Source organism: Sorex araneus, chromosome 1 (assembly GCF_027595985.1).
Source record: "Sorex araneus isolate mSorAra2 chromosome 1, mSorAra2.pri, whole genome shotgun sequence".
Lineage (NCBI taxonomy): Eukaryota > Metazoa > Chordata > Mammalia > Eulipotyphla > Soricidae > Sorex > Sorex araneus.
Genome location: NC_073302.1, coordinates 257,453,222 through 257,478,916, shown reverse-complemented (window position 1 = coordinate 257,478,916; position 25,695 = coordinate 257,453,222). Strand labels below are relative to the sequence as shown.

Here is a 25,695-nt window from a genome sequence, read left to right as displayed (position 1 = left end):
AGCTGGCCTCAATGCTGGGGGAAAAGGCAGCTCAGATAGAGAAGGGAACAAAAAGTAAAATGTGGTTGGAAATCCCACTCAGGAGGGGAGATGCGTGCTGAAAGTAGACTAGAGACTGAACCACTCAATACCCCTATCGCAAACCACAACACCCAAAAGGAGAGAGAGAACAAAAGGGAATACCTTGCCACAGAGTGGGGTTGGGGGGATGGGATTGGGGGTTGGGAGGGATACTGGGTTCACTGGTGGTGGAGAATGGACAATGGAGGGATGGGTTCTTGAACATTGTATGAGGGAAACACAAGCAGAAAATGTGTAAATCTGTACCTGTACCCTCACGATGATTCACTAATTAAAAAATAAAAATTTAAAATAAATAAATAAAAAATAAAATAAAACCAAATCTCTTTTAAAAAAAAAAAAAAGCAAGAGCCCAAGCTGCTGTACTATTCCTCCAATAGCTTTTAGGGAAAGAAGAAACAAATACATTTCACATAGGCTATGCAAAATACATTATTTGAGAAACATTTTTAAAAATTTAATATACTTAAAATAGAGAAAATACCGAAGTACAGCAATCGGCACATATATATGTATATATGTGCATACACACGCACACACACACACACACACACACACACACACACATACACTGAGTTCTCAGCAGAGAAATATATTATGCGCCACAACACATCTTAAAAGTTTTCAAGATTGTGACAATTTTGTGGAGCTGGAGATGAAGTTCACTCATTGAGCACCTGCCATGTACATATGAGGTCCTGGGTTTGCTCCTCACCAACAAAGTAAAAAGGATTATCATGATTTTAATTCCCACATTAGTCAGAGTAAGCAGGTAGTATTCTCATTTCTTCTTCTTGTACATAAAGGAAAAGTAGAGCACAAAAAGTGCCATTACACTAGATTGAGGATAAAAAACACACTGAGAGAAGAACAACCAATATTCAGAAGAAGAGTTTGTTGCTAAAACAAGTAATTGAATTGGGTCAGGTCACCAAAGAAATTTGGAAAAAGAACATATAAACAAAAATATGTAATCTTAAGACTGCATATACCCACTGATGGAATTAAAGAAAGAATGTCAAATACTCTTCTGAAGAAGTTAGTTTTCTCACATGAAAAGACAGTGATGAGTTATCTAAATAAAAGAGAGATTTAAACTAATTTAATTTCTCACTTCTTTGCTCTTTGCGACTTCTGCAATAGCAGCGGTCCTTTGCTTTTCAAATTCATCATTATCATTTGTAGGTTTGGCAGGCATCGTAACTTGCAATGTCTTTCTTCGATCAAGTTCTCTGCTATCCACTTGAACATGGGATACACACTTCTGATATTTAATAAATGAAAAATAAAATCACTTTAGCAGTTTCATTAAATTTTTCATAATAAAGTAATTCTTCAAAAAGTTTATACCATAGTTGATAGCCCATAAAATGTAATTTCTCTCATACATTAAAAAGGAGGTAGAGACTAGTAAAGTAGCTTTCAAATTAATATAACTGCTAATGAAAAGTTACAAAAATGCAGCAATATGAAAACAGGGCACATGCAGCCAATCAAATAAAGAAATCTAAGTTTCATTTTAGGAAAATGATTTAAAGTAATTTTAAATTTGAGGGTTAGCAAGGACTACAATGGCTAGGGCATTGCCTTGCATGCAGCCTTCCTGGGTTTGATCCACAGCAACCCAAGTGGTCCCCTGAGCCCTACAAGGAGTGACCCTGAGTGCAAAGCCAGCAGTAAGCCCTAAGCACAGCCAGGTGTGGTCCCAAAACCAAAATCAAGGAAAACAAATCTAACACCATCTCAGTTAGTTGTAAGTTACTCTTTAGTTGTGCCTTTTAATTGTCCCAATCTTTGGTTTAACAACTCAACTGCAAAATTTCCATTACAGAAGAAAAACATAACATTGTTAAATTTCTATACCTGATATTTTCATTGAAATAGTATGACCTCTGAATGAATAGATTGGGCACAAAACAACTTTAATGCAAGTGAAAACAACTTTTTTCTTATTAAAATTCATTACCTGTCCAAAAGGCACAAAAGGAGGCGGCCCACCTTCAGTTCCAATATTGCTTCTATTGTGTTTTAACAACCTCTGTAAAAATAATGAGTCATAAGACAAATTGTGCATTGGAAATACATAACATTTTAATGTAATTGGGAATTCACTTATTTTACCAAATGCACATTAAGATTTCTGTAACTTATTTCAGATTATGTAACGTTTCCCCCCTTACATTAATAATAATGCAAAGACCTCTCATCACCCCTAACATAACTTCATACAAGTCCAGAAGTATTTACCAAGTTGCAACTATAAGAACAGAATCAAGTGGGGCTGGAGCAATAGCACAGCGGGTAGGGCATTTGCCTTGCACGCAGCCAACCCAGGTTCAATTCCCAGCATCCCATATGATCCCCGAGCACCACCAGGAGTAATTCCTGAGTGCAGAGCCAGGAGTAACCCCTTTGCATCGTCGGGTGTGACCCAAAAAGCAAAAAAAGAAAAAATAAAAAGAATAGCATAAAGTAAAAAAAAAAAAATCCCCAGTATGACTCAGCAGTACAGCACTTTCCTTGCATGTCTGAGTCTTGGGTTCAATCCCCAGGATGGGGGTTAAAAAAAAAAAAAAAACAAGCTAAAAGCCCTAGAAAAATTACTTCAACAGGGAGTAAATTCAAATACCTAAAAATGATTTCTGCTCCACAGCAGCGTTTTCAAAAGTAAGATTCAAAAGTATTGCCCCGCATCAGTCACGGTAAATACTCTAGGGCGGCTGTAACAGTCTCAGGAGCAACTGGGAAACTGGGAGTGTGTTTCTCTTTGTTCACTTACAAAACGGTGACAGAGAGAGGCACTGAGTTATCTGCTTTTCTGAAAATAGAAGGCAGGCTCAATATGTTTAGGAATCTCTGCTTTAGAAGAATATTATGTTTAAGCAAATGAGGGAAGTTTCTCTTAAAGATGACAAGGTTCCTTTCTATTTGACTGACATAAAGGACTAATTTTTACTCATTAGAGAAAGATCCCCTTTAAAAAATGCAACAAAAAGGCTATGGTGTTTTCAAAGTCCCAGCTATTCCTCTTCGTTTATACTTACTCTCTGTAACTCCCATTTCTCAATCAGGTGCTCCACTTCACCACCAAGAACTGTGGTATTCGAGTCATTCAAGAGGAGAAATCCATTTTTTATGTCCACAATGCCTGAGAGCTTAACTTTAGTTCCAGGTGGAGTATTTAGGCTAAAGTAAAGGGGGAGGAGGGAAAAAAAGAGTGAAAACATATTGAAGCTCCTTGCCTAAAGTGGAACTTACAATCTATTAAATCTATTATGACTTAGTCAAGTTTTTCAAATTCCACTAATAAAAACCTTTTTCAGGATTATAGATGGTAAAGAGATCACCAGGATGAAGTCAGAAAACCAGATACAATATTCTTTAGCTTTTTTTTTTTTTGGTAGCTCCAGGAATTGAAGCCCCGGCCCACAAAGGCAAGGCAAGAGGTTTTCTGCTGACCTATTGAGCCCTAGCCTCAGTCCCTGGACAATATTCTTATTTTGTATCTTAATGACAAATAAATGAAGTTTCTACTTGAAACTACTTGTGAACAACAACAACAACAAAAGTCACAATCACAAATTTCTGGTAAAGATAAACAGAATAAAAGATTTTCTTGGAAGTACTCTCAACATGCATCCACACCGTACAAATAAAAGGTTTGTACCATTTTCTCCCTTAAGCTCTGTGCGCTGTGAAGATTATACTGCAAAATAAACCTTTAATACCAAAAAATCTGACCAGAATATATATGTACTTCATATCTTCATGGGGGCTGGAGTGACAGCACAGCGGGTAGGGCATTTGCCTTGCACACAGCTGACTCGGGTTCGATTCCTCCACCCCTCTCGGAGAGCCCAGAAAGCTACCAAGAGTATCTCACCCGCATGGCAGAGCCTGGCAAGTTACCCGTGGCGTATCCGATATGCCAAAAACAGTAACAACAAGTTTCAGAATGGAGACGTTATTTGTTCGAGCAAATGCATGCGCAACAGGGATGACAGTGATACACTAATACAGTGATATATTCATGAGCCAGCACAATCCCACAAACAATGCTTCTTTTTTTGTTAATAATCTACTTAAAGATCAAATGAGAGCGAATTATTCTAAAATATAGTAAGTTTAAAAGAGCTTTTTTTCTAGTGGGCTAGTATAAGATTTGGAACAAATATTATAATTATATGCTTTCCTGACAACTAAAACCTCCAACCCATATTTTGGCTAAGAAAACAACAGAAGAAATGACTTATAGGTTTATTCTAAAAGCACATTACCAGTCAGATAATGCATATCAGAACTCAAGTTTAGCAAAAACTGAATCAGGTTATAAAATGTGAAGTTTTTCCCAATTCTAAGTCACCACAAATCTTTATTTTAATAACTCTACAGCCATTCTTTATGGTTTAAATAAAAAAAGAAAACCAGGCTTCTATCCCTATAGAAACTACTAATGAATCATATCACTTAGAAATGTTCTTCAAAATCACTTTTACCCTAATTGGGAAAACTAAAAATTTATAATCAAAACGTGGAAAAATATTAAATTAATTATATAAGAAGGTATTTATGCCTTAAAAAATGGATAGAAATTACAAAAAGATTTGGCATGGTATAATTTTGAAAACAAAAGCAGCAAAAGCTATCTTAATACCAGATTATAAAGTCATTTTTGTATAAAATGACTATACTTTCCCTAAACTCTTCTTAACAGGTTAAGACAAAGATGTCAAATCATTTGAGGATGGACATACACTTTCATGAAGGTAACTAATAAAAAATTTCACTCACCAAGCAAAATTGTTGCTCTATTCCCACATAAGGATAAGGAGGTGCTAAATTTTTTAATATAATTTTTACTACATCACCTTCTGGGCCATAACTAACACTTATTCAGAGGCATTTTGACTTAATTACTATTCTTACTGACACTTCAAAGTGTCTTTACTCTCTTTTCACTGCAATTTAAAACAAAAAACAGTGAGATGTGGGGCAGGAGGTAGCACAGAAAAGTACAAAGTACCCCAGAAATTTTAACAGCCATTGGAAGCAACACATCCTATAGCAGCTTTTGATTACTTCTCCTTAATGAGTTCTTTTACCCGCCTTTTTAAATAATTAACCAAACCTATTTTGAAAATAGTTTTCCAAATTTTTCACATATAAGAAGAGTTCTATAAGGTGTTACTTTTACATCAGCCAAAACAGATACATTACTTCAATGATAAATGAATGAGTGAACAAGGAATAATCACTTTTTTCACTGACAAGCTACAACAAATTCAACAAAGGACAACATAAGGAAATGGGATCTTCTCTGGGCTGATCTTGTGTTTTCATTTACCTCAGAGAAATTAAAGCAGTAAAATCAGAGGATGAGTCATTAATACTCAGTCACCTGAAAACTCCTTTGTATGGGGGACTTTCTTCAATAAGTAGGAATCTTTCAACTCCTCTCATTTTCACAAAACACCAACTTATATTTTCAGTCCTATTCTGAGCCCTTTTCAAGGTAGAGGTAATTTTCTGGATTCATAGTTCCTTCAGCGTGTGCGTGTGCGTGTGTGTGTGTGTACAGATATATATGTTTTTATAATGTAAAGTCTTATGTGCCTGCCTCATTAGCATTTAAACTACTTCCAGGCTAAACTCTTTTTGACTTTCCATCTTCCCCATCACATAAAGAGGCTAGAGCATAATAGATGCAAACTGCCTGTTACATGTTTGCACTGGAAAGTAGTATGATGGAAGAATCTGAGTAAAAGAAAAAACTCGAAGAGTCAGAGGGGCTAAAAAACACCAGTATATAAAATGACTAGGACAGTAAAAAAACAAATTATGTTGACCAGTGAAATGTGCCATCTTAGAAAACAGTTCAAAGTGAGCCAATATGGCACTAAGAATAAAGGAGAAACTTTCCCTTCCTTCTCGAGACTCTGATTCATTCCAAGAAAAATGAAAATTATTAAAATATCCAAAAGGAGAATTTGGAAAACGTTTCCTTACAAAGTTTCTATTCTTCTTTAGCACACAAAATTTCTCCAGTTTCAATCATTTTCTAAGAAAACTAATTTGCCAATAAAACTTTCCTAGAACACTAAGTAGTTGGTAGACTGTCACAGTCAAATGTGAAGGAAAAATCATAACATACTTTTTAAATAAATTTTGTTCTGGATAGTTTTTAAATGGCATAAAATTAATTGAAAAAAATTAAAGATTACAATTCATGCGAGATAATCCTAAATTTGTTTTTATAATCAGCACTGAAGAGAATATTAACAATATCCATTGGCTTTTATACAAATAAAACAGCAAAACAGATACTCATGTTTTTTTTAAAAAAAAAAACTAACAAATTTAACAATACATCCCTTCTTTTCAAAGTTAAATAAAATTCATATTAATAGCACCTTCAAAACACTCCGAACAAATACATAAAATAAAATGCCAATCACCTAATTTTTGACATGTAATTGAATTCTACTGCTGTGCAATTCGTATGACCATCAGTCATCTGCAAGCGCAGCATTCTTGGTGCAGCCTGAGATTCTTCATTATCCTTTGGCGCAGCAACATTTCGAATTTTTTGAATTTGTAAAACACATGGACCTTCAAGCTGTAAAAAAAAAAAAAAAAAGAAAGAAATGTCACTTTCCAGACATCACTCTATTTTACTTACAGTATTCCTCTTATGAAACAGGTACAATTTAAATTATATTCCACACATCAGGATTTTTAAATATTTAAAGATAAAACTTCAAAATAGTCTCTTGAACTTTTTTCTGGTTAGTAATTCTGATTTCATTTTTAGAAAGTAAGGAAAAACCTCCAGTGAAAATACTGTATTTAGGGGAGGAGGGAAAATATATTGTATTTTTAGACTAAAATAGTATTATATATTTTGGTCATATAGGTTATAAATAATTCCTATGAGTCCTTCTCCTCCCAAGTGTATTTTGGGATATTCTGAAATTAAAGAATATGGCAGTTGAAAAGAAAACATTAACTTTACAGCAGCAGGTGAAAGGAATACTTTCTATTCAAAATCACCAAGTTTATAGTACACCCTCTTCTGGTACAAATGAAGAATACAATACTCCAAAATTTCAACTATATAAGGTCAGAAAATATGAGCTACACTTTACTAAGGTTTACATTTCTGTTTTCATGAATTTAAATGTAATGCTCTATTTTATATGTAATGAGATTACAGAAAACAGATGTCTCTTTTGGTCACAATCAAAGACAAAAATAAAACTGAACAATTAAACTAAACAGTGAAAGTATAAAATATTATCGGCAGAGCCTGGCAAGCTACCCACGGCGTATTCGATATGCCAAAAAGAGTAACAACAAGTCTCACAATGGAGATGTTACTAGTGCCCACTTGAGCAAATCGATGAGCAATGGGATGACATAAGGAGTAATAAAATATTACATAAGGAAACTACGTCTAGACATTAATGTATAACTTTTGCTGTCCTATGCTGTCCAATCTATGACTTCACTAAAATTACTAATTAATATAAGTAGAAGGGAATAAAAATATGAAATTCATACAGTGGCACATTTCAAGTGTTCTGTATCTGGATAATACTGACACAAATTCTACCGCACTGCAAAAAATGCTATTAGACAGCCAGTGATGATCTAGACCAAAATGAGAATTATGCATCCCTGAGGAACTTTATATTCATAATTTAGAAAAGGATAAGAATCTACAGATAAGACCAAGCTGGAGGAGGGTGGGCCTGAAATCCAATGATAAGTATATAATAAAATCCTTGCCATACAAAATAAAAGAGCAAGGGAAACATGGACTGGAGAGATGTTCAGAAGGTAAGTGCTTGTCCAGCACGCAGCTGACCCAGGTTCTCTTCCCAGCACTGCTTTTAGTCCCGCCCAAGGGACTCCCGAGCACAGAACCAGAAGTCCTGAGCACAGCTCGGTGTGGCCCCAAACCAAAACCAAAGTAAATAAAAAAGAAAACCAGAGGGTATATATGTCATGAGAAAATGAAGACATTGAAAATTATGATCTACATGTTACCCCAAAAATACAAAGGTTATCTAGTACAACAAATGTTGGAGAGGAATTCTTGTGGACTGTTGGTGAGAATATATGTAGAAACAATCACTTTGGTTTTTTTTAATGTTTAAACTTTTATTGATTAGGGTTCTGTGATTTACAATATTATCAATGATGGTTTCCTGTGTGCATAATTTCCACCACCACACCCATCACCCAATGTATCCACCTACATTTTCCCAAGAACCCAAAAAATAGTTGTGGTGGCTTCTGTAAAGATTTCCTAGGAATCATTTTCTCACTTAAATCAGGATAAGTTTTTTTTTTTTTTTTTTTTTTAGGAGAAGTTTTTGGTATATCTATTTGCAACGCATCATAGGAACCAAGCAGCTGGACAATAACCCAAGAAAGCTACGTTGGGGGAAGAAGTAATGGGTGGGTCTCCATACAGCTGCTTTTGCCTTCTGTCTGTAGCTGTTTTAAAAGTCTAACATATAAACTTCAACATTAAATATTCCTCTTTCTTACCAACCTTTTTGTTCTGTCAAAATAACTCAGTGTCATTCAAACAAAACTTTATGTAAATAAATATGACTATCACACCCTGTTCCAACCTAAGATGGTACCAGATTCAAAAGCAAACAACAAAACTAGAATAAATTAAAACGTTCTATTTGTTAAAACTTTAGGATATTCTGTATGTTACATATACTATCATCTTACGGTAAATCTCAGATTAGAGGAAATTTTCCTCCAGAGATATATATTGCTTTCGGTGAAAACAATATTGCAACTGAATTCTTCATGCTAGTGGAAATAGAGATAATTTATCTTAGACAGCCCTTAATTCACTTTAAGTTAGAGGTACTCCACTAAGTTCTTGTATTCCTTCTAGAAAAAAAGGCATTCGTGACTCATGTGGCAGGATCTATAAGCAAAAATAATCATGAAATAAATTCATAACAAAAAATCATGACATACACAAAGAAATTACAAAGCTTATGAGTAATTTTTTAAATTTAAGCTTCTACAGAGTTAAGAATTTATAATAAAAATATAAATAAAAAACTTAACATAGTGATTTTATATTACATGTAATCTAACAACTAGTGATATTTTCCCAAGCAGACATGTTACATTTTTCAAACAAATTTCTCTATAAAATCTTACATAGTTATCATTTAGTTCAAATTTTCTCATTATAATATAAATTATAAATCTGTTCTTTAAAATTTGGTTCTAATTAAAACAGTACAGGGGACATCTTAACATGAACTAAAAAATATTTAGGATTCAAGATTAATGAAAACACCATATATAAAACATTTGCTATACAGTTAAGGTAAGATGACAAAAATACTTGAGAATATGTTAGAAAAGAAAAGAAAAGAAATGAGTTGAAGTAACAAGTTGGGAAAGAACATCAGGATGAGTTACAAAAAATGGAAGAAAAACATAACAATGAAATAGCAAATAAAGAAAACCGTAAAGGTTAACAAAGCCTAATGTTGGTACTTTTGTAAAATTTAATTAAATGGATACTGAGCAAGATATCAGGAAACAAAGATAAAAATCAATGATTAAAGGAGAAATAGTAACAACAAAATAGTCACCATACTTTGATTAAGAATTAAAAGGAGAACAAGCAATGTAAATATTCAACAGCTATTAAGTGGTATCTCCATATACTGGGATACTACTCAGCAATAAATAGGAACAAAGGACTGACATGTGCCCATAAATCTCACAAAATATAGATCATCTAAATGCTTGCAGGAATGATAAATTATGGAAACAACTAAATAGGGATACACAGGCATGTGGTAGAGCAGGCTCATGCAAGTTTAAAAAGCATCACACAAACATTTTCCCAATTCTAACTTTAATGACTTCTCTATGTACCTTCTAAATCAGCAATGCTAAGAATATCAATCCTCTAAAATGTGGCAAATGCAGTTTTTTATTCTCTTCATAAAAGTATTTTACCAGGATTTCACTGGTAGTAACATGATTCATAAAGATGTTCTATCTCTAAATTAATCTTCAGATTCAATACACATTTTAATAAAACTATGAACCCATCAGTTTTTAGAAAACAGATTACGAGATTCTAAAATTTATAGGAGGATGGTACGAGAGGTGCATGGGCATAGAATACCGTGATGAAGAACAATATACTTTACAATATGTAATTGTGAATAGCCCACAAATCAAAAGAAATCAATAATTTCAAGTACTACAAAAGATGTGGATCAATAAGATCTTACATACACTTATTGAAGGCAGACTTTATTAAAGGTAGTATAAACTGGTACAACCACTCTGAAAAGTAATTTAGTCCTATCTTGCTAGCATGCACATTCAGTACCTGGTTATATTCCACAGAGATGCTTTTACATACATGCATTACAAAAATTACACAAGTTTGTTCTTAAAAGCAGAGTATTTATTACATGAAAAAGAAAAATATCATGAACATCCATCAAAAGAAAAACAAACAATAGGTACATGTAACATAGACTTATGTTAGTGGTATAACAATAAAGATGAAAGAAGTTAAAACAGACAGTAGCACTGTAGCACTGTCATCCCGTTGTTTGTTGATTTGCTCGAGCGGGAACCAGTAACGTCTCCACTGTGAAACTTGTTGTTACTGTTTTTGGGATATCAAATACACCACAGGTAGCTTGCTAGGCTCTGCCGTGCGGGCAGGATATTCTCAGTAGCTTGCGGGCTCTCCGACAGGGACGAAAAAAATCAAACCCCGGTCGGCCGCATGCAAGGCAAATGCCCTACCTGCTATGCTATCACTCTGTCAAACACAGACAGTACATTAACATAAAACTTTAAAACAAAACAACATACTGTTCAGAAATAAGTACAACCATAACTGAATTTTGAGCTTGTTTGGGTTTTTTTTCCTAGTTTGGGGCTACACCCTGCAGTGCTCAGGGCTAACTCCTGGCTTTGTGCTCAGGGATCCCTCCCAGCAGGGTTCTGGAGATCAGAGAGTGATGGGGACCAAACCCAGCTCAGTCACATGCAAGACAAGCTTACTGGCTCCAACTCTGAAATATTTCTTAAGTCAAGGAAAGCTAAGCTTAAAACTCACGACAATCACTTCTAAATAATTGTCTGTGGAGGAAGAACTAGGGCATGTGAATAGGCAGAATGGTATTTTAATGTTCCAATTCTTACCCCAGGTTCAGTTTCATAGGTGCTTACTTCATTATTTAAGTTCTAACACAGATATGTTTGTGTGTATCTCACATACTACATTAAAATGGTTCAAATAATTTTACATAATATTTTCAACATTAAGTTAACTGAAATGTAAGGAAAATTAAAGAGTTAGGTTTGCAATCTGTAAAGCAAGGAAAACACTGAAAATTCAACCCTACAGAGCTCGCTAGATTACTGTGATGTGTTGGGTGAAACAGAACCAGGATGGGGAGATAAAAAGAGAAAGTTCTCTTTTATAGCATTTGCCAGTTTCCATGGACAATTTCAATTACTAACTAGATGTCACTGAACCCTAAACTGGGAAGAAATATTATCAGTGTTCAGAAGCTGAAACAGTTGGATCCAGAACACTGCAAGCATTTAGCATTCTACCGTCTGCCATCTATCTCATTGGCCCTGGACACTTGCCCCAGCACTGCTGCAGCAATTATTCTAAAAGCATGCTCTTCCCGTAGCTCTTACAGGAAAGGATTCACCAAACTGACTTTGTGGACTATTCCCAGTGCAGGGCAACTAAGCCTGATCAGGTACATACGCATGGCACAGCTGCGAGAAAACTCGGGAGAAAACATCGAGTTAAAAAAAAAAAAAAATGGGGCTGGAGCGACAGCAGAGCGGGTAGGGCATTTGCCTTGCAGGCAGCCGACCTGGGGTTTGATTCCCAGCATCCCATTTGGAACCCCAAGCACTGACAGGAGTAATTCCTGAGTGCAGAGCCAGGAGTAACCCCTATACATCATGGAGTGTGACCCAAAAAGGAAAAAAAAAAAAAAACGAGCCAAAGTAATCGCCTAACTTCACCAACCTGACAAGATTGCTACTTCTTATGTACTTTTAATACACATTGTTTCACTATGTTGACAGTGTTCACTAGTTTGTATTTTGAGCTCTTTATGTGTTGTATTCTAAGAAGCAGAAACTGTCCTGTTAATTTCTGCATTCTTTGACCTTACCACAAAAAGATGTTTAAAAACAGCTTGGTAAAGTACTCCCTGAGTTTTTAAAACTAAAATTTATTTAGCACTTACTAGATATACCACACAGTAATATCTTTACCTAAATTATTTAATTTTCCTCCAGAACTATATGTTAATATGTTAAATATGATAATATCATTTGTATATCTTAAATGAGAAACTGAGAGCAGAGGATGAAATATTTAACTCAAGGTTGCACAACTAGTAAGACACAGAACTAGAAATCAAATTTAGATCTGTGTATTTTTTCCTATTTATATATTCTAACACTGACAAAATTTGCTATGTAATAGAGCTGATATAGGTAGATGGGGTAATGGAAACACTAATTTCTAAATTAACTTTTTTCAAAAGACATCAATTCAGAAGAGAAAAAAATGACATGCGAGATACGCTCTCAAGAATATCTCAAGAATAATTTGCCTACCAGTTGAGTAAAGAACATCGCATTCACATAGCACTTATTAAAATGCTGTACAAATGAGACTTTGATTTTAGAAGGTAAAGTTTTGTCATCTCTAAACTGAAAGGTAAGGTAGTGGTAGCAATCTGTATTTTCAGTCCTGTTCTAAAGGTTTTATATAAATAAAAATAAATTATTTTACACGGGGCCCAGTGGGGAGGGGCTATTAGTAAGGAAAAGAAGGAAGAGGAGGAGGAGGAAGAGTTTTTGAAAATGAGGGTTCTTCCTAGATAAATGAATGACTTAGCACTGTAGCACTGTCGTCCTGTTGTTCATCGATTTGCTCGATCAGGCACCAGTAACGTCTCCATTGTGAGACTTGTTATTACTGTTTTTGGTTTACCTGGCAAGCTACCCAATACACCACAGGTAGCTTGCCAGGCTCTGCCGTGAAATGAATGACTTAGACTATAAAAATAAAAATTTTTTTTTAAATTTTATTAAATTAAAAAAAGTTAGAGGGAGGTAAGTAAAATCCATTTGAGCTACTAAAAGAAAGAGCTTTGGGAAAGCAGTCCCTAATGTGGAGCTCAGATCTTTCTTTTCTTTTGAGCTGCCCCAAGTGCTGTGGGGGCACAGGAGATCATCCCTGTAACACTGGGCCAGCCAGGTGAAGGGTTCGATGCTAGGGCCCACTCAGGTAGTGCCGAAGGCCCTGAGCTCCAGGTCCGCCCCTATGGTACTCAGAGCCTCTCGAGGCACACCCAGTGCTGTATGTCTGGGGCGAGGGTCCTGAAGTACTCAGGACCCATCCTATGCCAGGGATCTAAATGGGTCTGGTGCATCCTTTACCCCTATGCTATGCTTTCTCCCTTGCCCCACTCTGATTTTTCAAGTGATATTAATATACAACAAGAGAGTATAAATGTAGGGGAGGGAAAGAAACATCAATAAAAAAATATAATCACAGGGCTGAAGCGATAGCACAGCAGGTACGGCGTTTGCCTTACACGCGGGTGACCAGGGTTCGATTCCCAGCATCCCATATGGTTCCCTGAGCACCGCCAGTGAGTAATTCCTGAGTGAGCCAGGGGTAACCCCTGTGCATCACTGGGTACGACCCAAAAAGCAAACAAACAAAAAAAGATACACATATATATGTATAAAATCACTAAACCATAAATGTGGTTGTCTCACTAAACATTGCACCCTATGGAAGCTGAAATATAGGGAACTATAAATGAGGGGTAATTTAAAAATGATAATGAACTTTTGAATAGGATTCTCCCTATCTGGAAAATCCCTGTTTAAAAAAGCATCAGTTCATACCTCCAAGCAATAACAGAACACTTAATCATTCATTCATTCAGAGTAACTGTAACAAATGAAATGCAAGAAAACACTTTGTGACTCCAATTCAAAAGTAACCTTTCTTGGGACAGAAAGATAGTACAAGGATTAAGGCACTTACATTTTATGCAAGAGACTCTTGGTTCAATTCCCAACACATATATGGTCCCCAAAGCACTACCAGGAGAGAGCCTGAGAACCTGTAAGTGTGGCCCCAAAACTAAAAGTCACATTTCTTCTACATTTATCTATTTCTGTATCTCTTTCTGTCATCTTCAGTTTTTTGCTATTTGAAAGCAAAAAACGGACATGAAGATTCTGGCAAATTGTTTCTCAATTATCAAGGAGAATTTCTCTAAGGCAAATAATTGCTTCTGATTATCGTGAGATATTTCTTAATACTACTGTTCCATGAAATTGTTTTAAAATTTCACAGAGGTCTTATTAATAATTACAATAAGCACTGTTCAACTTAAGCACAGAAAAGGGTTTCAATAATCCTTTTTTCTGAAACAAAGTACAATTTAAATAATTCACTGAAAGAAACATTAAAGAAGATTATTTAGAATATAATAAAGTTACATATATGGCACATAATGCAATTTTAGTTGAAATAAAAACTTTAAAAATTATTTTTCATCTAGACTGTCAAGATGAAAGAATACTTTGAATTTTAGTGCAGTGAAGCCATCTTGTGGCTATAGCTGGTATTGCCGAGGATTTCAAAAGGCCACACATATTGGAAAACATTAGGTTCAACATTTAAAACGGTATGTTCAATCTGTCATTTCTAGGCTTAGATGGAAAAAAATAACATAACTAAAAGCCGTTTTTGTTTTATTTCTCTAAAAATGCATAAATCCTTTAAATAGTTGGACGAAGTAATTTTACATTAACCAATATAATTTAAAATTAAATATTTATTTAAATAGGGGCAGAAATCCCTCCAAAATAATTTAACTTCTATATCTTTGTTATAATGACAAAAAGTATGAAAATAGAAACATCAAGAAAAAAAATATTAACCTCGCTGCAACCACTGAAACTTTGCAATGTGCCTGTCAGACTGAAAGGTGGCGACAGGTGGGAGTGACGGGGGAAGGGAATATGGGAATTCTGGTATAGGGAAGTGGATGCTGGTGGTGGGATTGATGTGAAATAGTATATGTCTAAAACCAACTATCAATGGGGCCGGGGTGATAGCCTTGCACTCGGCCAACCCGGGTTCAATTCCCAGCATCCCATATGGTCCCCTGAGCACTGCCAGGAGTAATTCCTGAGTGCATGAGCCAGGAGTTACCCCTGTGCATTGCCGGGTGTGACCCAAAAAGAGAAAAAATAAAAAAACTTTGTAAACAAGAGTTATTTAATAAATCATTTAACTTAGAAGAACCGGAAAAAAAATTTAAAGTTTTATAAGAAGTCTAACTCTTTATTTTTGCCATGCTTTTCCCATGATTTTTAGCTTACAAGCCAGCATGTTTGAGAACCCTGTAGTAGCTGAGAAATGCAAAGTCTGTCCTGAAAAGATCAAAATAATATCTGCAAAATATAGCTTCCCTGGTGTACATCCTTTCACTCCTACAATCCTTATGGCCTAAAAATCGAACATAAATTGCCAATGAAAAAATCTGGTTTAGGTTTGCAAAGTTGGAGAGAATCAATGCCTTCCCACTGTAACTTTTTTAATTTGTCTAAAGTCTTTGCATCAAAATTATGAGCAATCTTGTGGGAATTACAAGAACTGCAAAATAATGTAAAGAAGAGAATAGGAAAGAAGAGGGGAGAGAAGATGAGCAAAACTACACAAGTAATACTTGCACCTTTTGTCATTCTACTTTCCTTCAAGACAATCAGTGATAACTGAAAGCAGTTATTAAGACTTCGATTTCAAACACCAGGTAACAAAGCCCTTCTGAAGGCACCAGATGTGTACTGGACTAAAAGAGATATAAATTCAATGTGTCCAGGATGAGCTGTCCTCTCTTAACTAAGGACCTAAATCTTTCTTAACTGATAGTAGATTTATTAAACTCTTCATTCTTGATCATAAATTTATGAACTCTTCATTCTTCCACTCCACTCTCAAAATCCCAAACACTGCAAATGATGTTATCTAAGTCTTGTTTATTAATAAAACAGTACATACCACGTGAGCACTGACTTTTTACTAGCCACTCAGGGGAGAAAGTATGAAGGCTACTTACTCCCTATACTCCTCTCATTTACCTCCCAAGTAACATTGCTCTTGATCCCTGGGTGAGTGTCTTGAGACTCAGATCCAATCGAGTAAGCTTCCAAGAAGGTTAGAAGACATATGGCTAAGTTCCTTTAAAAAGGATCACATAAAACTAGTGCAGACAGCTCCTAAGAAAATAACTTCCTTTTCCCTGACACTTCTTTTTTCTTTTTTTTTTCTTTTTGGGTCATGCTCAGGAACTACTCCTGGCTTTGCACTCAGGATGGTGGTGCTCAGGGGACATAGGTGATGCTAAGAATCAAACCCGGGTCAGCCACGTGCAAGGCAAACACCCTACCCACTGTGCTCTTGCTCCAGCCCCTCCCTGCCAATTCTTAAGTACGAAGTTTTGGTCTGTTTTGATTCACTACATTGACATACCTATAATTATATATATATATACATACATATATATATTATATCACTGTATCACTGTTATCTCGTTGTTCATCGATTTACTCGAGCAGGCACTAGTAACGTCTCTGAGACTTTAACAGCCTCTCCTTATTCATCTTTCCCAATGATCGGAGGCTCTTCAGGATCAGGGCAATAATACCTGTTATTGTTACTGTTTTTGGCAGATCGAATACGCCATGGGTAGTTTGCCAGGATCTGCCGTGCGGGTGGGACACTCTCAGTAGCTATATAAAATTAGCAATTAGAGTTCTGTATTAGGGTTTGGGACTGTACTAAACTAGTGAAAAAAAAAGTATCCATTTGTCTTACTATATTTGTTATTGAACTTCCTTGCAAATCTCTCTGTAACAAGATCCATAATTTCAAAACAAAACTACAGCCATATTTTTTTTTACTCATGCCACAAGTTATGACAATCATAGTACTTTGTTCCAAGAGCCAAGCACGTGCTTTTATTTTTTAATATTTCCTTAGTCTATCAATAAAGACCTGAAATAAGCTGAACCTTAGGGCACAAAGAACCTGGATGATAGAGCTAATTAAAACTTGGTAGATTCAACTTAGTTGAATATACAGTTGAAGAAACATGTTTTATCTGTAAATTTAGCCAACATAATTAACCTAAATACATTCAAAAGATAAGATTTATCACCTCTTTGGAGACCATCTTGAATGGCATTTTCAGGCGTGTACAAAAGATGCACCCTAACCCACCACCCTCTGAAAACTGGCAGCGGCTTCTGTCTGTCTCCTGGGGCCCTGCTCGAAGAGCTTACACGATGCCACAGGAATTGCTCATCTGCCCAATATTTGTCATACACTGCATTCTATATATCACATACATTACTAATTCTTTCATGTGATAAGGAAATGACTTAGATAAGAAAATGTACGGGCAGAGCAATAGTACAGCAGGCCGGGTGCTTGCCTTGCAGCTAGCCAACCTGAATTCTATCCCCAAAACCCCATACGGTTTTTCTTCAAGTTGCCAGGGGTGACCCCTGAGTGCAGAGCCAGGAGTAATTCCTGAGCACCACCAGGTATGGCCCCAAAACAAAACAAAACCAAATTTTAAAAAAAGAAAATGTAAATCTAACAAGATTTAGTAACTTGTCAGATGTAAAAAAAAAAAATAGTGAGGAGGAGAATCAGGATTTAAATGTAGCCCAATGACTCTGAGATCCATACCTTCCAAATATGCTTCTGGTTCCCAACACTTTGTCCTCCCCCTCATATTCTATTTAAAACTTCTGATAAGCATGCCTATGTTCTCTGGAGCAGCTAGTTTATCTCATGGTTTAAGTTTTCCGTAAGAATGTCTTTAAACTTTACACATAAAGTCCTAGATTCAAAGATTTCAAGTCTTTAACAAATTGTCAGCTGCGTTTAAAATTAATTTGGGGTGGGGGAGAAGGACGAGTAAAGAGACGCTGCTAAATTCTCAGGGCTAGGATGAATGGAGATATTACTGGGCCCACTCGAGCAAATCGATGATCAATGGGATGACAGTGACAGTGATACAGTGATACGGTGATACAGTGATGTTTGGAACCACACACAGCAGTGCTAAGGAGAATACCTACTCCTGGATCAGGTATTCATCAGGGGACTTTTTGTGCCAGAGATCAAATTCAGTCCTTCTGCATGCAAACCATGTGCTCCAGTCTGTTAAGCTAGCTCTCTAACCCTCAAAGGAAAGCAAGAAGGTAACTGAGTAAAGATTTTGAAGCAAAAATGCTCAGGTAAGACATAAGGAACAGAGAAAAGTCACATCAGCACCATTCTCTGAAGTAACTAATAGCAGAGATGGGATTTCAAAATGCTTAAAGAAGAAACCCTGAAAGAGAAAATGGGAAAAAAAAATAAGTAATAAGAAATCTTAAATTAACCAGGATAAGGATGTACAGACACTGCCTTGGGTTAGCTACCTTCCATGGAGAGCTGGTGAAATCACCAAGCCTGCGGTCTGTTCTACATTAGTACCTAATCTGGGCTCCAGTACCCTAACCGTCGTCTGTGCATTCTACCCAGACCAATAAAATTAAAGTCCTCTGGAAAGAGATTCAAAATATAAATAATCAGGCTCTATTTCAGTTTAATGAGTGGAATAAGAAATGGGGGGAGTGGAAGGGGAATTTGTGTTTAAGTCAGACCTCAGGTAATACTGATGTACAAAGAATTCTGAGGACTGTGATCATAATGAAAAATAGTGCAAAAATGTACAAAGAATTCAGTGAACAATGAAGATGAATGAAAAGCCTGAGAAAGAGAATAAGCAAAGGAACCAAGATAGATGGCTTTAGCAAAAAGAAACCTGTAGCAGTAACATTTACAAGTCTTCAAGTATATGAAGAATTATTCACAAGGGAAAGTAACCAGATGCTCTCCATTTCCCCTGAGAAGATAAAGAAGACATTAGACTAAGTTGTAGCACAACCAAATTCAAGCTAAAATATAATTAAAGTTTGCTGACAGAGAGTACTGTTAAATATTCAATTGAATTGCTTTGGAATTTGTAGAACCCTTTAGTTGAGTATCTGCCTAAAAAACTAGATTAGAAACTCTATGGCTCTCCCCAGGTAAATGATTACCATTCAGTGTGTGTGTGTGTAAACTAAAATTTAGAGAACATATAAAAAAGTGTTAAAACATAAGAAACATAAAAAATGTATAAAAGAACAGATGCCATTGGGCTATATTAGCACACGACAGGGATGAATGGAGACATTATTGGCTCCTGCTCGAGCAAACTGATGAGCAATGGATGACAGGTGATACAGGTGATAAAAAAGTAATAACATTATAGGCATTTAAAAAGTATTTAACATTTTAAATTCCTACATATAAGAACTCTTTTAAATGTGAGTACTAAAATAAGAATAGTCTGACACAAACACTGAAAATATTTCCTTAAAGAAATGACAGTGATGCTCCTTAACAATTTTAAAGTGACCAATAAATCATCTGAAATTCTTGGCTATCATAATTAATATTCACTCTCAGATAAAGAAACTAAATTTGATATAAATGTGTGAAATGTAGACTGATTAGCATCTGAAATCATTATATTTTTAAAAGGACACTAAAAACATTTTAAGAGACCAGATATGCAGCTAAATAGCAAAGCTTGTTTCTTAGGTATCAGGCCCTTGGTCTGATAACTGGTATAATCTCTAACAAAAACAATAAAGTCTTAACGTGAAAGATATGTGAATGGAAAATGAAAGCAACAAACAAATGCTTGGTTTAGCTATACTGCTAATATCCTCTTACAATCTGATACTTTCATATTAGTAAGCTAATTAAGTAAACATAGCTAACAGGAAACTAAAAAAGGTAAAAAGAAGCTCCTTATGAGCTCTGATAATGCAATAAATTTCACATATGAAATAACTTTCACAGTTGTAATTCCTACAATAATTTTGTTTTGTTTTGTTTTGTTTTGTTTTGTTTGGAGGCCAAACCTGGCAGAGCTGGGGGTTGGAGTGATAGAACAGCAGAGAGACACTTGCCCTGCACAGCTAACCCAGGCTCAATCCCCAGCACTCCAGATGGTCCCCTGAGCCCCCAAGCCCCTTAGGACTTTGCACTATCTCAGATGTGCAGGGTCATAAGTAAGCCCTGATCACTGCTGGGTGTGGCCCAGAAACAAAAAACAAACAAAAAAACCAACTAGCAATGTCTAGGGACTCTCGGGTTGGTGCTCAGAGGTCACTCCCTGGTCATATGCAGGGAACAATGATGTGCTGCAGACTAAGTGCAGGGCTTATGAATGTAAACCACATGCTCCAACTTCTTCCAGTCTTTCAAGCCATTTCCATATAAATTGATATTAAAAAGTCACCCAAAATTTAAAAATTTAAGTCATGTGTATTAAAAAGTCACCATTTTAATTTTGTGACCTGTTGATCTCAAAATATGTTGTAATTATAGTCTTTATTGACCAAATATTCTGTGTTTGTGGCATACCCCGTGGTGCTCAGGGCTCCCTCCTGCTCTGCGCTCAGGGATCACCCCTGGAGGGCTGGGACTGTACTGGATGCTGGGGATTGAACCTAGGTTAGCTCGCAGGCAAGCCCCTTACCTGCCGTACTGTCACTCCGTAATCTTTGTACTCTTGTTAATCATTTCATGCTGCTGCTTTCCTGGAATTTATTTGTAGAATTTATGATTTTTGTTGTTGTTTTGGGGCCACACCCAGCAGGGCTCAGGGATCACTCCCAGCAGTGCTTTGGGGATCGTATTTGGTACTGGGCACTGAACCCAGGCAGGCTGTGTGCAAGGCAAGTGCCTGACCCACTGTACTAGCTTCAGTCGTTTTTTAAATGACTTTTTAAGAAATTGATGCTTATTTCATTTCTTTGAGTACACCTTAATGGAAGCCCCTAAGTGAGAAAGTGATCATTTCTCTTATAAACAAAAAGTATATAACTTTTTGTTTCAGGATTGCACCCCACAGTGCTGAGGGGCTCCTCCTGGCTCTGTGCTTAGGAATGGCCTATAGCAATACTCACGGGACCGTTTGTAGTGGCAGTGACTGAACCCGAGACAGCTGCGCACTGTAAGTGCCTTAACTACTGTACTATCTCAGACCCAAATTTTATTTTTGTTGATTTTGGGTTTATTTTTAGGCTGTCTTCACCAGGAGGGGGCGGGTTCAGTTTCCCTCCCTGCCCCAAGCAGAGCCCCAGAAGCTGAAGACCTCCGGAACCCAGCCATAACCATGTTCAACGCCCCTCTCCACACTCTCGGGCAAGGCTCATGCATGAAGGAACTGGCAGAGGAACCCAGGTGTATGGGACCCGGAGCTGAGATCTCCAAGCCTGCTTGGATCTGGACTGGGCTTCCTCCACCCAGATCCCCCATTTTCCAGTAGCTTGGCAGTCACACCAACAAACTGCCCCCCGGCACTGTGTAATCCCATAATTGGCCAAGATCCAAAAACTATAAAACAAAGCTCCCAGAAGTGCGCGGCCACATTTGTGGCCATGCGACCTCTTATTGTCTACTTCTCCCTCTTAGAGAACCCGGCAAGCTACCGAGAGTGTCCTCCCTGCATGGCAGAGCCTGGCAAGCTCCCTGTGGCATATTCAATCTGCCAAAAACAGTAACAATAATAGGTCTCATTCCCGTGACCCTGAAAGAGCCTTGAATGCAGCATCACTGGGAAGGACGAGTAAGGAGAGCTACTAAGATCTCAGGGCTGGGACAAATGGAGACATTAATGGAACCCGCTCAAGCAAATCGATAAACAATGGGATGACAGTGATAAAAGGATTGACAACATATAATAATTCTAATAATTAAGAAAATGGTCATTTTTCATCTTAGATGCATAGCTTAATATTAAATTGCATTTTTCTTTACCTTTTCTACCTTTCCACCATTGATGTCACTGGGAAGGAACTTCTTGCCAATTGTTCTCAAGTCTGTCTGAAATAAAAATACCTTTATTAATAAATGTAGACAAAAGTAAATCTAATCGCACTCGCAAATAAAAGATGAAATTACTGAGGCTGGAGAGACAGTATAGTTGGTAGGGTGTTTGCCTTACACACACACTACCCCAGATTAATCCCCGGCACCCCATATAGTACCCCGAGTCTGCCAGGATCCTGAGCACCAAGCCAGGAATAAGCCCTATGAACCACCGACTAGGCTGTGTGCCCTGGCAAACAAGATGGAATTACTTAAGGCTTTTGGACCAAAATTTTAATGAAATTTTTGATTTATGAGAGCTCTCTCTATATAATCAAGTTTCAAATAACCTTTTTCCGTACATATGTTGTTTAAAGTATACCAGCAAGATGTAATCATATATACAATTTCTCTAATCACATCTTTAAAACATCTTAACTTCATGAATCACCCTTCTTAAAAGCAAAAACATGATCATACATAAGTTAGTTTTAAAAAGCAAATGCCAAAGCAAATGGATACTCTTAAGTAGACAGAAGATATTTTAAGCAAACAAATTCGATAGAACATAAATATGCTGAAACATGAAAAAACACTACTCTACAGATTTTAATACCCATAGCAGAAGCTGCAAAAGATAAAGACATTCATGGAACTATATTCATACAATTGCAGGAAGTTATAGTAAAACTACTATAGTGAAAAGCCATACCATTTATTTTAATTAAAAAAAATGTATAATGAGCATGTCACTCAGAAAATCAAAGACATAAGAAAAAAAAAGCATTTCTTAAATAAAAACAAAACTTCAACTATACACTCTACATAAAAAATAATTTGACTACAATTAACTAAGAAGCTTCTGCACTTCAAAAGCAAACAAAGATACAAATACAGCCCATGGAAGAGGAAGAATTATTTACCCAATACCCATCTGATAAGGGGTTAATATTAAAAATACATAAGGCACTGGTAGAACTTCACAAGAATAAAATATCTAATCTCATCAAAACATGGGGAGAAGGAATGGACAGAAACTTCCTCAAAGAAGAAATTCAAATGGCCAAAAGGCACATGAAAAATGCTCTACATCACTAATAATCAGAGAGATGCAAATCAAAATAACAATGAGACATATCTCATACCACAAAGACTGACACTCATCAAAAAGAACAAAAACAAGTGCTGATGCCAATGTGGTGTGGGGAGAAAAAGATTCTCATTTATTGTTGGTGGGAATGCCGACTGGTCCAGCCTTTTTAGAAAACAATTTGGGCATTCCTCAAAAAACTAGAAATTGAGCTTCCATATGACCCAGTATTACCACTTCTGGGAATATACCCTGAGGACCCAAAACACACAGCAAAAATCCCATCTGTACCTCTATATTCATTTCAACACTATTCAAAATAGCTAAAACTTGGAAACAATCTGAGTTCCTGGAAACAAGACAACTGGATAAAGAAGCTATGGTACATCAACACAATGGAATTCTATTCAACTGTGAGGAAAAATGAAGTAATGAAATTCACTTATAAACGAATCCACATGGAGAATATCATGCCGAGTGAAATGAGTCAGAAGGACTGACATAGAATAAATGCACTCACCTGTGGGATATTTTAAAAAGCATTATAAGAGACTAATAACCTCCTCAAACAGTGAAAACAAAGGTCAGGAGGACTTGCCCGCCCTAGTCCCTGTATAGAAACTTGCCACAGGTGGAAGGGCTGGGGGAGGGCAGCTAGGATAGAGAAGGGACCAGTAAGACAGCGATAGATGGAAATGATGACTCTGGACAAGAAGTGAGTGCTGACAGTAGGTAAAGGGATACACAAAACCTCTCAGTACCTATATTGCAAACCATAATGCCCAGAAGGAAAGACAGAGAGAGAGAGAGAGAGAGAGAGAGAGAGAGAGAGAAAGAGAGAGAGAGAAGTGCCTGCCATAGAGGCAGTCTGGAGAGGGCAGATGAGGAGAGGGAAGCAGGGAAACCTGGGACAATGGTGATGGGAAATGTACACTGGTGAAGGGATGATTACTGGAACATGTATGGCTGAAACACAGTCATAAACAACCTTGTAACTGTGTATCTCATGGTGATTCAATTAAAATCTCAATTAAAAATTGGACATTATGGATTATATCCTTTTCAGGAAAAGTAAAGAAATAGTATTTAAAGCATTATTTAGAGAAAGACTACCAACACTCCTGAAAAAATGGTCAACTTACTTAAACTGAGAAGTTATCTTGATGTTTCAGATAATGAGGTTAGATTACTGACTAAATTTACATTGTTTTCATTACTTTAAATAGAGTGAACAGTTGCTCTTTATCACCTTAAGAGGACTATAAAGAAAACAGACTCAGTGCATCTATATGCATATATTACAAGGGAGAAATTTATGTTAGACATGAAGAAAACACTAGGTGATAAAAGTTTTTATAATATGAAATGAACATACATAAAGATGCAGGATAATCTTCTTAAAAATTACAACAGGATATTCTCTTATTTGAAATATCCAAATGTTAAAACTTAATTGAAAAATCACTCCTAATCTAAAACTCAACAAATGCAGGCAAACTAATTCTAAATCCAACCTATGTTTAAAAATGCTGTAGTTGATCCTTTTTTGCAACCTCCATCCAATATTAAAGTGAGTTACAGAACACACTTCAAGTTGTGTACCTTTTCACTTTGAAATTACACAGTAACATAGGGAGAAAAATTACATTCTTAACTGACTTTTCCTATATTAGAACTGTTTAGAGATTATATGTTACTACAAGTGAAGCATTTAGAACAATGACTTGCCAAGAATAATTATCAAATGCAAACTGGCTATTCTGCTTATTTTAGTGAATAAAAAACATATTTTGTGATTACCTTTATACGTAATTATTAAGTCAGTCACAGAATTAACAATTCATAATAACATAACATTATTTTGGAGTATTCTAAAGCTGAAATATTTAATATGTATGAGGAAGAGAATATGTAACTGAATTATACATAACAAAACGTTATAATTACTTACAGATAATATAATTTTATGATTTAACATAAATCCTTATTTCTAGCTTTTATCAATTATTTTCTAATTAACCTAAAATGAGGCAACAATATAAAGTAGAAACAATCACTAAAGTAAAATCATAAACTTGATTACCACAAACCATAATGAAATAACAGAACCTTAAAGACTGTGAAAAAGTCTTTAAATCCAGTTAATGCATTGCTCTGATTTCTTTAAAAAAAAATCACTAATCGTATCTCACAAAGTTTTTGTCACACTAAAAGAAAACAATATATTCAAAGTTTATATACCTTTTAAAGTGTTTACACACACATAAAAGAAATGCTAAATCACTGTCCTTTTCATAAAATAAAATTTTTCTTGCAAATTTTTAGCGAATCAGTTGTAAGTACTGTAATAGAGATTAATTTATGTCATTGAGATTGTTAGGATAGAGATGCATGCCTACAGACCTTGCACCAGGTTGTTGGGGTTTTTTTCCCTTTTTTTTTTTTTAAT

The 25,695-nt window shown here is 36.0% G+C and overlaps 1 protein-coding gene across 2 annotated transcripts in view; it reads right to left on the bottom strand.

Annotated features, from left to right (window-relative positions):
* The window catches only part of TDRD3 (tudor domain containing 3), a 130,600-nt gene that overhangs the window by 56,079 nt on the left and 48,826 nt on the right, over nt 1–25,695 (bottom strand). For both annotated transcript variants that reach the window (XM_055119335.1, XM_055119345.1), the window contains exons 3-7: nt 22,106–22,171; nt 6,537–6,697; nt 3,126–3,267; nt 2,048–2,119; nt 1,196–1,345 (exon numbers count right to left, since the gene is read on the bottom strand). In XM_055119335.1, coding sequence (XP_054975310.1) covers nt 1,196–1,345; nt 2,048–2,119; nt 3,126–3,267; nt 6,537–6,697; nt 22,106–22,171 — 591 coding nt within the window. The remainder of the gene's footprint in view (nt 1–1,195; nt 1,346–2,047; nt 2,120–3,125; nt 3,268–6,536; nt 6,698–22,105; nt 22,172–25,695) is intronic.